The following is an 11,854-nucleotide window of genomic DNA, read 5'->3' as shown; positions in this document are numbered from 1 at the left end:
TCGTGCAGCCTTGAGGCCCTGACACCGGGATGGGGGGGTCGTGTAGGCCTGGGCCTGACCCCGGTTTGGCGGGGGCGTCTCCGGGCCCCGGGGGGCTCGTTCGGGCCTCGGGGGGCTCGTTCAGGCCCGAGGTTTCACCCCCGGATTGGGGGGGGGGTGTCGTATAGCCCTGAGGCCCCAACACCGGAGCGGAGGGGGGTCGTGGGGACGGGGGGCCGTGACACCGGGACGGGCGGGTGGCCCCGGGCCTGCGGGGGGTCGTTTGAGGCAGGGGCTGAGCCCCGGTGCTCGCGGCGCCCCGCAGGCCGCCCGGCCCCGCCATGTGGTACGTGATGCAGAGCGTGCAGAGCAAGTACTCGCTGTCCGAGCGCCTCATCCGCACCATCGCCGCCATCCGCTCCTTCCCGCACGACAACGTGGAGGACCTCATCGGCAGGGTGAGCGGGAAGCGCCGCCGGGATCCCCTCCGGCACCGGGATCCCCTTCGGCGCCGGGACCCGCTCCCTGCGGCGGCCGTTCCGTGTCACCCCCGTGTCCTCCCGGGACGGAGGGGAGGCGGTTGTGTTTTCCGGTCCCTCCTCTCGGAGCTCACCGGCACCTCCTGGCCCTGCCTCGTCCGACTGACGCCGCTTGTACTGAACACCTGCGGCTCGGCGGTTGTTCAGGGTTGCGGGGTGATTTGTTTGAGGGAGAAGCAGGAGGGTTGTCGTAATTGAAAGGGAGAAGCGGGAGGCCCCGTGTGCGGGTTAACAGCGCGACTCGGTGCTGGAGGGAGGGTTCTGCCTCCATCCCATCCACGCCGTGGGTGGCTGTTGTTGCTCGGAGCTCAGGGCTCCTGTATGCTGCCCCGGGTCGGGATTTCCTTCGTACGGGTGAAGTTCAGCCCCGTGTGGAGGGCGCCCGGGAGCCCCTTGGGATTTCAGTCGGAGAGTCCTGGTTAATCCTGACTGATCCAGGCAGCTGCCGAGTTATTTCGGGTCTGGCTTATCCAGGGTTGATGCTGGGAAGGAAACAGAGCTGCCTCTTTGCCCATCTGCAGCCGGTGGAATTTTTGGGAGAAATTTAATTAAATCGAGGTATTTTTAGCTCTGGATGAAGGGAAGGGAGCGGCTGTAGCCGCTTCTGCTTTGCAGGGACGTCAGCCTGAGTGAACTCGTGGCCGGAGGCACCTGTGGGGCACCCGCGCGGCGCTGGCGCCATGCCCGCTTCCCGGCGGAGCCGCGGGATGCGTGGGAGCGTTGGCACGGCCGGGATGTCTGTTAATAACCCGTTCGTCCCGGTGCCTCGCGGGTGACTCGGGGCTCGTGGGCTGAAAGGGGCCGGGAACAGGCGGCTCCGCTCAGCTGCGCCGGCGGTTTCCTGTGTTCCCGCAGGGAGCAGATGTGAACTGCATGCACGGCACGCTGAAACCGCTGCACTGCGCCTGTATGGTGTCTGACGCCGACTGTGTGGAGCTGCTGCTGCAGAAGGGAGCCGAGGTAAGAGCCCCTTCCCGGCTGGAGCTGCGGCGTCGTTTCCCCGACGTGCTGCAGGCAGCGGCTCCCGGGGCAGGGAGGTGGTTTTGTGGCCAAAGCCAAGGGAAGAATTAAAAAGCTGTAGGTTTCCTGCCTGATTTTTGGCACTTCCCCTTGGCAGCTGGCACGTTGCACAGCCCTCGTGCCTCATTTTCCCGTTCTGTGCGTTGGTGCTGAGGTGTGAAACGGGATGCAGGGGGTTGTATGGGGTCGGTGGAGCTTTCCCTGGCACTGGGAGCGTTTGGGAAGGAGCGAATTCGCTCTGGTGCCGTCTCCTCCCTGCAGGTCAACGCCCTGGACGGCTACAACCGGACGGCCCTGCACTACGCGGCGGAGAAGGACGAGACGTGCGTGGAGATCCTGCTGGAATACGGCGCCGACCCCAACGCGCTGGACGGCAACAAGGACACGCCGCTGCACTGGGCCGCCTTCAAGAACAACGCGGAGTGCGCGCGGGCGCTGCTGGAGAGCGGCGCCCGCGTCAACGCGCGCGACTACAACGAGGACACGCCGCTGAGCTGGGCCGCCATGAAGGGCAACCTGGAGAGCGTGAGCGTCCTGCTCGACTTCGGCGCCGAGGCGCGCGTGGTCAACCTCAAAGGGCAGACGCCCATCTCGCGCCTCGTGGCGCTGCTCGTGCGGGGCCTGGGCACGGCGCGCGAGGATTCCTGCTTCGAGCTGCTCCACCGCGCCGCCGGACACGTGGAGCTGCGCCGCAACGGCCACATGCCCCGCGAGGTGACGCGGGATCCGCAGCTCTGCGAGCGGCTCACGCGGCTCTGCTCGGCGCCGGGCACGCTGAAGACGCTGGCGCGCCGCGCCGTGCGCCGCGGCCTGGGCGTGCGCTTCCTGCCCGACGCCGTCAAGGGGCTGCCGCTGCCCGCCGCGCTGCAGGAGTACGTGCTGCTCCTCAGCTAGGCGAGCCGGGAGGCTCCGGCTGCCGCGCCGCGGCGTTCCGCGCTTGGCTCCCGGCCCCCTTGCGCCCCGCTCCGTACGGGGCGGCCAGAGTCGCCGGGGGACCCGCTTGGTTTGGGCCTCGCGGAGGCCGCGTCCCCCCCTCGCCCTCACGCGCCGCTCGCCCGCCTGCGTTTCCTCCGGCTCCGATCCGCGCCGGGAGAGCGGGATGCTCCGGTGCCACTCGTGTTCCGGGCGGACTCGGCTCCTCCCGAGCTCTCTCCCTTGGGTTTGAGCTGCGTCCTCCCCGGACACAACCCGTCCCCCGTTAACCCGCGGCAAATCGGATCCCGGCTCCTCCTTTTCCGAAGGCCTGGGGGCAGGAGGCTGGGAGAGGCTCTGCAGTGACACGTTGGCAGGAAGCCCAGGGAAAAGCGCATCCCGAGCCGCGGATCGGCGCCGTACGGACGTAGCGCCGCGAGCCCAGGCTTCCTTCCAACGCACGGGAGGGTCTTTCCCCCACCTCGCTCTGGTTTTTAAGACCTTTAAGGCTTTTTCAAGTGGAAAAGGGGGGGAAAAGAGGGCTTGGCAAAGCAAATGTCCCTGGGATGCTGAGGGAAGCATCCGGATGAAGGCGCGAGTGAGTCGAGGCAGGGACGTGGATCCTGCGAGGCGCCGTGGCTGCCGCGTCCTTCCTCCACTCGCCACTTGGGATTTGCACCGTCCACTGCCCATTTCATAGTTTTTATTTATGTATCTGCGTGTGTTTTGGAAGGAATCGTGCACCAGCAGCCCATCCGCAGGGGAAGCCGAGCGGGAAGCCCGCAGGAAAAGCGCCCTCCCTCTGCTTAGCGAGTCCCGCTCCCGAAGGGAGCATTCCCAGCAGCCGGGGATGGAGAAGGCTCCGAAAGGAGGAAATTGAGACTTTCTGGAAGTGCTTGGGGAGCCGGCGGCGGCCTGCGGCGCTCGCGTGTCCGCGTCTCGCGTTCCCGGAAATAAAAGGCCTCCCGCGAGCCGAGCGCGGCAGGGCCTGCGCGTCCTGCTCCTGCTGGCTCCGGATTTCACGTGAGTTTTGGCTTTAATCCCACTCTCCTCCGCCCGGTCCCTCTCACTGCTTTGATCCTGGCTTCTCCTTGGCCACCCCGACTTGTCCCAGCCTCGTGTGACGTCCCCGTGCGGTCGCCACCGGGCTGGTCGGAGGAGCCATCTGGGTGGCACTTGTCTGGTTTTGCCATCTTAATAACGCCCCGCAAAGCTTCATCCCTGCCAGAGCTGCCCTGCGGAGGGCACAGGGAGGGACCCGAGCTGTTTTACGGCAGGAATCTGGGGAAAAAGCAAGGTTTTTCTCTCTGTGCTGAGAAACATGCAGTGGGTTCCTGTCCAATGCAGCTGTCAGCTGCCGCTGGGCGAATATCAGACGTTTGAGCCGCATTCGTGTCGCAACCACGCGTGCGTGGTGCGGTTTATTGAAGCATCTTGTTTATGCCTTTAAGCCAAGGAGACCTCCTAGTAGCTCTACCCTTGCTGGCTCTCGGGTCCACGCAACATCCTGCCCTGCAACGAGCCGCTCGGGAAACGCTTTTCCGTTGAAAAGCCCCGGAACGCAACTACCCGCGGGGCTTTCGAAAGCCCCGGCGGCCTCGGGAAGGGGACGCGCTCTGGGGCAGCCGCGGGGCTCCCTAGATGTGGGCCTCCAGCGAGAGCCGCTTGCGCGTGACGTGCTCCAGGTGGGCCTTCTCCGACGTGTCCAGCTCGATGCTGTACTTGGCCAGGATCTTCAGGATGGGCCGCAGCTTCAGCCACCACTGCTGCTTCGGGATGCGGTGCCTGCAGGGGCGGCACGAGGAGCCGGGTGAGGGCGGCTCCGACGCTCCCCTCTCCCGCGGGAAAAGCCGTTTTCGGCACCAACTCTGCGCCCACCACCCCCCGCCATTCCCAGCCCTTCCTCCCCGCTCCGAGGGCGGCGGCACCTACACGAAATCCGTCTGCTCCTTGAGCTCGGTGAGGGGCTGGAAGACGAGGCTGCGCTTGCGCATGCCCAGCAGACAGGCCGAGTCGGCCGTGTTGGCGAAGATGCGACCTGCGAGGGGAGGCCAGCGGCGCGCTCAGCGCCCCGGCCCTGCGGGAGGAGCCGCTCGGCTTCCCGACGAGGCCGGGGATGTTTTGCCTCCCTACCGTGCCTGGAGCACTCCTTGATCTTCCCGGTGATCCACGCCACGGCCTTGGCGCCCATTTTGGTGCCGAAGTTCCTGTCGAAGGGGGTCGGCGTGCCGCCCTGCGCGGGGAAAAGCACCGGGCCCGTGGAGGGAGCCGCGGCGAGCCGAGCGCTCCGCTGCGGAGCCGCCGCCGCCGCGCGTCCCCACCTGCTGCATGTGGCCCAGCACGTTCTTCCTGCAGTCGAAGATGCCCTTGCCCTCCTCGGAGTAGAGGTTGTAGATGAAGTCGGTGGTGTAGTTCTCGTTGCAGTGCTCGTTCCTGCGGGGACAGCGCGCTCGGGCTCGGCACGGCGGCGCCGCGCGGGCCCGGCCTCCCCGCGGCCGCCCTCACCTCAGCACCAGGCCTCTCTTCACCGTCGTCTTCATCTTCGCCGTCAAATGCTCCACGTTCATCTGCGGCGGAGGCGGCGGGGAGGTCAGGGCCGTTCCTCGGGAGGGCGGCGGGGACGAACGGAGCCTCCCGAGGGGCGCGCGGCCCTCGGCCTCCCCACCTGCAGGTCGCGGATGCTGAAATGCTCCTCGAAGATGTAGGCGGCGTCGGCGCCGCCCGCCAGCCCGGCCATGGTGGCCAGGTAGCCGCAGTAGCCGCCCATGGTCTCGATGATGAAGACGCGGCGCTTGGTCCCGGCCGCCGACTGCTTGATGCGGTCGCAGGTCTGGGGACGAGGCGGGGGGACAAGCTCAGGGGCGCTGCGGCGAGACGGGGACAACGGGGGCGGCTCGGGGGGCACCTACGGTGGTGATGGTGTTGAGCGCGGTGTCGGCGCCGATGCTGAAGTCCGAGCCGGGCACGTTGTTGGAGACGGTGGCGGGGATGATGCACAGCGGGATGCAGAGCTCCTCGTACTTGGCGCGACCCTCCATGAGCTCCAGGCTGCCCATGAAGGCCTGCGGGGGGGACGGTGACACCAGGGTCCCACCGGGGTCCCGGCGCCGTCCCTGTGTCACCACCCGCCCCGCGCTCACCTCGAAGCCACCGATGATGATGAGCCCGTGGATGCTGTGGCTGTTGATGGTTGCGCTGATTTCCTCAAAGTATTTCTTGGGCAAAGTCCTGGCGAGAGCAGCAGGAGTTTCAGTGTCACAGCCCGGGCCCTGGTGTCCCTTTTCCCCCCCGGATGGGGACATGGTTAAAAGCAGGTCCCCGGCACAGGCAGTTTTACCTCTTTGTCCCCAGTTTGGAGCCACCGAGGCCGGTCCAGCCGCCCACTTCGTCCCAGCCGATCTCCTCCACCTGGGAGGAGGCAGGAACGAGACAGTCGGACAACCAGCAGCGCCGCCCCGGCCGCCGCGAGGCCGGAGCAGGAGCGGGCTGGATAAATCCCCGTGTGGAGGGAGAGCGGGATCCGTATGGACAAGGGGAATGTCGCCAAAGGAAGGTACCATGCCGGCAGCGAGCCCCTCGAAGCCGTCGTGCACGGCGAGCATGCGGTGGCCGTGGATGAGGCCGATCCTCACGGTGGAGCGCACGGCCGCGTTCATGCCGGCGGCCGGCGCGCCCACGTTCATCACCGCCAGCGTGTAGCCGCTCTGCGGGGACACGCGCCGGGCTTGGGGACACGGCCCGGCGTCCCCGCCGCGCGCGCCGTCCCCGGCCCGCGCCGGCCTTTACCTTGGTGGGCGGCGGGCGGATGTGGGCCAGCAGCTTGTACACGTTCCAGTTGTTCTGGAAGCTCCTGCGAGGACGAGACGGGCGTTGAGGCGGCCCCGGCGCGCATGGCGGCGGCTGCGACCGCGCCGGCCCCGCGGGCGCTCACCGGCCCCGCAGCTTGAGCGCGTCGTCGAAGCGGCCCTCGTTCATGGCCGTCGTCACGTCCTTGGTCTGCGGGAGCACGGACACGCTTTGGGGCCGTTGCCGGCGGCCGAGGAGCGCCGGGGGCCGCTGGCGGGCGCCGGCGCGGGCGCCGCGGTGCCGCCGCCGTACTCACCACCTGCACGCACTCCATGAGGGGCAGGCGCACGGCCTGGTTCCCCGAGAGGCTCACGACGCAGGCCGGCGTGTCCGGCGTCCCCTCCAGCAGCGCCATGACGGCCTCGACGCCCATGCGGCTCCCCTGGCACGCGGGGGACGCGCCGGGGACGTCACCGCTCGGCCCGACGCGCCGCGCGGGGTGCCCGGCGTGGGGCACGGGGCCCCGCGGGGCCGCGGGCGCCTACCAGGATGCGGTCGAAGGCGGAGGGCGTCCCGCCGCGCTGCACGTGGCCCAGGATGGTGACCCGCGTGTCGTAGCCCAGGCGCTTCACCACGAGCTGCAGGACACGAGGTGGCCGAGACCTTCAGCTCCGTCGGGGACGGCTCCGCGGCAGTGAGGAGCCCTCTGCCCCGCCGGGCGGCAGGACGGGGCTCCCGAGAGCCCCCCGTCCCTCTTACGTTCTTGATGTCGTCGGCGGTGATGGCTTTGCCGTGGCGGTCGATGGCGCCTTCAGCCACGATGATGATGTTGAGCCTGGAGCCCCCGAGCCTGGTCTGGGGACACGACGCAGGACGGGGTCACCCCGGGGGGCCGCAGCAGCCCCCGAGCCGCCCCCCTCGCCGCCGGGCCCCCCGTCACCTCCGTGAGCCTCCGGCACAAGTGTTCCTCCCAGTCGTCCTCGGGAGGAGATTCGGGGATGAAGACCCAGTCGGCGCCGCAGGCCAGGGATGTGACAAGAGCCAGGTAGCTGTGGGTGCAGGAGGGGCCTTTTGGGGCTTTTTTCCCCAAATCCGTTGTTTCGGCAGCAGCCGGGCAGCCCCCCCAGCCTTACCCGCAGTGCCGGCCCATGACCTCCAGCACGAACGTCCTCTGGTGACTGCGGGGGACACGGCGGAGCGTTAGTCCCGGCGGGAAGCCGGCCCGGACGCCTGGGCCCCCGGCGGCCGCCGGTACCTCTGCGCGGTGGTGGTGATGGCGTCCACGATCTCCATGATGCGGTGGAGGGCCGAGTCGGTGCCGATGGTCATGTCGGTGCCGCAGAAGTCGTTGTCGATGGAGCCCACCATGCCCACGATGTTGAGGTGGCTGGAGCTCTTGGCCTCCTCCGCCGTGATGCCCCCTGCGAGCCGCGGGGCGGACAGGGGGCTGCATTTTGGGGCGGTTGGGGAGGGGGACATGGCGCGAAGATGCCACCCACTGCCAAAGATTGCGTTTGCCAAGGCGAATCTCAGCTCCAACTAACCCGGAGACGGGAAAAAAAACCCAAACACCCGGGAACGTGGCCCTTTTCACCCGGCGTCCTACCCGTCTTCAGCAGCTCGGCCAGGAGGCTGCTCCACTCGGCGCGGAAGGTGTCGGCCCCGGTGAGGCTGCCGTCGCCGCCGATGACGCACAGGTTGGTGATGCCCCGTTTCACCAGGTTGCGGGCGGCCTTCAGGCGGCCCTCGCGCGTGCGGAAATCCTGGCAGCGGGCGCTGCCGATGACCGTGCCGCCCTGCGAGAGCCGGCGAGGCGGATCGCCATCGTCCCGGCCGCGTCCCCGGCCCTCGGGCACCCGCGCGATGGCTCTCGCGGGGCTCTCCTTGTCGCAACGGGCGCCCCGGTGTTAGGTTTGGGGGGAGAGCAGCTGGTTTGGGTGTTCGGGGCCATGTGTCCCCCGTGGTGGCCATGTGTCCCCCGTGGTGGCCATGTCCTGTGGCCACGCGGCCGGGGCTTGTTTACGAAACAGGAGCCGCCGGCTCCGATTTCCCGTTATTTTGGGGTTCGGACCTTCGCTCTGACCCCGGCCCCGCGGCGTCCGGTTACGCGCCAAGGAAAAGGTCAGGGCGCCGCCGCGTCCCCCTCCCCGGCGGCGCCGTGACCTTCTCGCCGCGCCGAACTCACCAGCTGCAGCATCATGGACACGCACTCCCACGAGGCCTCCTTGATGTTCTCCCCTCCGTCCACCAGCCCCTGGTACCCCTAGGGAACGACGCCGGAGGTCGGCTCTGCCCGCGCGGCCGTGGCGGACGCCCGGACGCCCGTTGCCGCCCGCGGCGGTGCCCACCTCGTGCACGAAGTAGACCTTGGTGCCCAGGGAGATGCCGACGCGCACCACGGCGCGCACGGCCGCGTTCATTCCTGCGGGCGGGAATCATTCCGCGTCATTCCGAGCGTCAGCGGGAAAGCGCCCGGGGCCCACGCGGACCCCACGTTTTTCCGGGAGCATCCTCACCCCCATGGCCGGAGCATCCCCATCTCCCGACACGCCGGCCCCACAGCGGGGGCCGCGGCCGGATCCCGGCTCCGAGGGAGCGGCGTCGCGTGGGCTCCGCGTCCCCGGATCCGGGTTATTTTTGCCCCGCTGACATTTAGCTCGGCCGGTAACCGGAGCCGCCCGCGCTCATGTGACGCCTCCGTGGCCGGCGACCGACACAACTCGTGTCACGCCGGCCCGGCGCTGTCACCGAGGCGCCGGTGACGAAGCCAAGCAGACCCGGCAGCTCCGCGCGGAGCTCCCAGCGAATCCCTGCGTTCCCTCTGGGAACGCTCCCTCGTGGCATTTGCTCTCCCTGGCTCAGACAAGCGGGGCCGGCTGCTTTTTGCCTTGTTCTAGCAAGCTCAGACCCCCCTTCCTCACGTCTCCCAGTTTATTTCCTCTTCCTTAGCAAAAAAAAATGGGAAAACGACGGCACGGCTCCCTCCCAACCTTGGACAAGGGGGACGTTGCCCTTAACTCTGCCACAGGGACCCTGCCTGCCCGGAATGCCGCCTTTCCAAGCCCCTCCTGGTGTTTCCCAACCTTTGGCAGCTTTGGGAACGGTTTATTCGCGGCTGCGGGAATGCGAGGCCCTGGGTGCTGATTTACTGCATTCCCGGCACATGGAGCAACGCCACCGCATGCTGATTATCCCCCCAAAAAAGTCTAAAATCCCTCCTGGATTCCTAAAAATCCGCTCGAGCCCCGAACGCCCGATGCAACCCCAAAGCCTTGCAGCAAGGGACCGCGTTGCGAATAATCGGCAGGGGTTTTGGGTGCAAAATCCCTTTTTCCACAGCGTTTCGCCGCGTTTTCCCAGGGTTTTGCCTTACCCTGCGCGTCCCCTCCGGAGGTGAGCACGGCGATGGCCTTCCCGGCGCCCGGCCGCTCGGCATTGCAGGGTGTTCTAGACGGCTGTGCCATCTTCCGCGCTGGAAAAAACAACGACAAAATAGAGGGAAAAAGCGGGGGGAAGCGGGAGGAAGGCGGCGCGGCGACGCGGCGCTCGTGTGCGCGCTGCCCCGCGGCCGCTGCCCTTTCAAGGCCGGGGGGGACGGGGCACCCGCCGCGTCAGCCCCTAAATTGGGAGGCGGGAGGAGCAGGTGACACCTCCGGGGGGGCGGGGGACGTCCCGGCTGTTTGTCCCCAGGCCCGGCCACCCCTGGGCCAAACGGGGGGGTCTCAGCCCGGGGCTTCATCTCCCATCCCGGTTTTTGGGCCGGGACTTGGCGCAGCCGCCCCGCGGGGGGAACGGCGCCGGGTTTGGCGGGAATGCCGGGGGAAACTGAGGCCCCGGGAGCCTCCGTTCCCGTGTCCTTGTTTGCTTCCCCCTTTTTGCTTATTCCTCCTCTCTTTTGCTCATTCTTTGCCTTTTTCTTTACTCCTTTCCTCTCCTTTCCTTTCACATGCCTAGTCCCATTTCCCCACTGGTGCCACTCCCATTTTCCTACTGATTCCTGTCCCATATGCCCACTCATTCCAATCCATTTCTCTGCTGGTTCTATTCCCACTTCCCTACTGGTTCCAGTCCCTTTTTCCTACTGGTTTCATTCGAATTTCCCTGTTAGTTCCATTCCCATATCCCTGCTGGTTCCATTCCCATTTCCCTTCCGGTTCCATTCCCGTTTCCCTGCTGGTTCCATTCCCATATCCCTGCCGGTTCCAGTCTCATTTCCCTGCCGGTTCCGGTCCCTTTTCCCTGCCGGTTCCGGTCCCTTTTCCCTGCCAGTTCCATTCCCATTTCCCTGCCAGTTCCAGTCCTGTATCCCTGCCGGTTCCGGTCCCAATTCCCTGCCGGTTCCATTCCCGTTTCCCTGCCGGTTCCATTCCCATTTCCCTGCCGGTTCCATTCCCGTTTCCCTGCCGGTTCCAGTCCCGTATCCCTGCCGGTTCCATTCCCGTATCCCTGCCGGTTCCATTCTCGTTTCCCTGCCGGTTCCGGTCCCGTATCCCGGCCGGTTCCATTCCCGTTTCCCGGCCGGTTCCGGTCCCGTATCCCTGCCGGTTCCATTCCCATTTCCCTGCCAGTTCCATTCCCGTTTCCCGGCCGGTTCCATTCCCGTATCCCTGCCGGTTCCATTCCCGTATCCCGGCCGGTTCCATTCTCGTTTCCCTGCCGGTTCCATTCCCGTATCCCGGCCGGTTCCATTCTCGTTTCCCTGCCGGTTCCAGTCCCGTATCCCTGCCGGTTCCGGTCCCATTTCCCTGCCGGTTCCATTCCCGTTTCCCTGTCGGTTCCGGTCCCATTTCCCTGCCGGTTCCATTCTCGTTTCCCTGCCGGTTCCAGTCCCGTATCCCTGCCAGTTCCGGTCCCATTTCCCGGCCGGTTCCATTCCCGTTTCCCTGCCAGTTCCAGTCCCATTTCCCTGCCGGTTCCATTCTCGTTTCCCTGCCGGTTCCATTCCCGTTTCCCGGCCGGTTCCCGTGCGCGCCCCGCACTGACCCGGCGGCCCCGCGCCCTTCGGGGCGAAGGGGAAGAAGGTGAGGAAGAGGAAGACGGCGGCGAAGGTGAGCGAGGCCGACAAGAGGAGCTTGGAGGCCTCCAGGGAGAGCTCCGGGAAAGCCCCCATGGCCGGGGGACGCCTGTAACGGGATCGGCTGTAACGGGATCGGCTGTGCGGGAACCATCTGGAACGGGATCGGCTGTGCAGGGACTGGCTGTAACAGGATCGGCGGTGCAGGGACTGGGGGTGCAGGGACCGCCTGTGCGGGGATGGGCTGTGCCGGCTCCGGCGGTCATGGGATCGGCTGTCACAGGACCGCCTGTGATGGGGCCACGTTAAAACAACCACCGCTCTTGTGACCTGTAAGGGGACCCCCCAGCTGGGGCTCTGGGGGTGACACCCCCTCTATAGGGTGTCCCCTCCGCGGGGTGACACCCACAGAGTGACACCCCCTCACACCCTGTGGGGTGACAGTGCCCTATAGGGTGACACCCCCCCCGGGATGAGCCCCCCCATAGGGGGACACCCCTCCCAGGGGGTCCCATGGGGTCCCCCCCATTCACTCCCCACACAGGCTGCCCCATGGGGGTGACCCCCCCTTTTAGGCTGCCCCCCATAGGCTCCCCCTATACAA

At 67.1% G+C, this 11,854-nt stretch overlaps 2 protein-coding genes across 3 annotated transcripts; one reads left to right on the top strand and one right to left on the bottom strand.

The window, feature by feature from the left end:
• The first annotated feature begins 304 nt into the window (after nt 1–304).
• Nucleotides 305–2,482, top strand: ASB8 (ankyrin repeat and SOCS box containing 8). Its single transcript, XM_088522822.1, has 3 exons — nt 305–437; nt 1,374–1,478; nt 1,800–2,482. Exons 1-3 carry the CDS (start codon nt 321–323, stop codon nt 2,430–2,432), a joined length of 855 nt encoding a protein of 284 aa, XP_088378948.1. The 5' UTR covers nt 305–320; the 3' UTR covers nt 2,433–2,482.
• A 1,592-nt stretch (nt 2,483–4,074) lies between these two features.
• On the bottom strand, nt 4,075–11,387 carry PFKM (phosphofructokinase, muscle). Of its 2 annotated transcripts, XM_088522815.1 has the most exons (23): nt 11,220–11,387; nt 9,610–9,708; nt 8,585–8,658; nt 8,422–8,499; nt 7,843–8,032; nt 7,492–7,657; nt 7,370–7,414; nt 7,177–7,285; nt 6,996–7,091; nt 6,782–6,874; nt 6,553–6,678; nt 6,382–6,446; nt 6,237–6,300; nt 6,008–6,154; nt 5,788–5,858; nt 5,591–5,678; nt 5,360–5,512; nt 5,116–5,280; nt 4,956–5,017; nt 4,772–4,883; nt 4,584–4,683; nt 4,383–4,488; nt 4,075–4,235 (listed from the first exon to the last, which is right to left on the bottom strand). In XM_088522815.1, the coding sequence occupies exons 1-23, from the start codon at nt 11,344–11,346 to the stop codon at nt 4,088–4,090; spliced, it is 2,484 nt and encodes an 827-aa protein (XP_088378941.1). In that variant the 5' UTR covers nt 11,347–11,387; the 3' UTR covers nt 4,075–4,087. The 2 variants fall into 2 exon arrangements, with proteins under 2 accessions (XP_088378941.1, XP_088378940.1); XM_088522814.1 differs by having other exon boundaries at nt 5,360–5,678.
• Between the last annotated feature and the right edge of the window lie 467 nt (nt 11,388–11,854).

This window comes from Tinamus guttatus, unplaced genomic scaffold, assembly GCF_059628265.1.
Source record: "Tinamus guttatus ecotype Peru unplaced genomic scaffold, ASM5962826v1 Tinamus_guttatus_pri_ptg000166l, whole genome shotgun sequence".
Lineage (NCBI taxonomy): Eukaryota > Metazoa > Chordata > Aves > Tinamiformes > Tinamidae > Tinamus > Tinamus guttatus.
The sequence above is the reverse complement of the archived record's forward strand: the minus strand, read 5'-3'. Positions and strand labels throughout refer to the sequence as shown.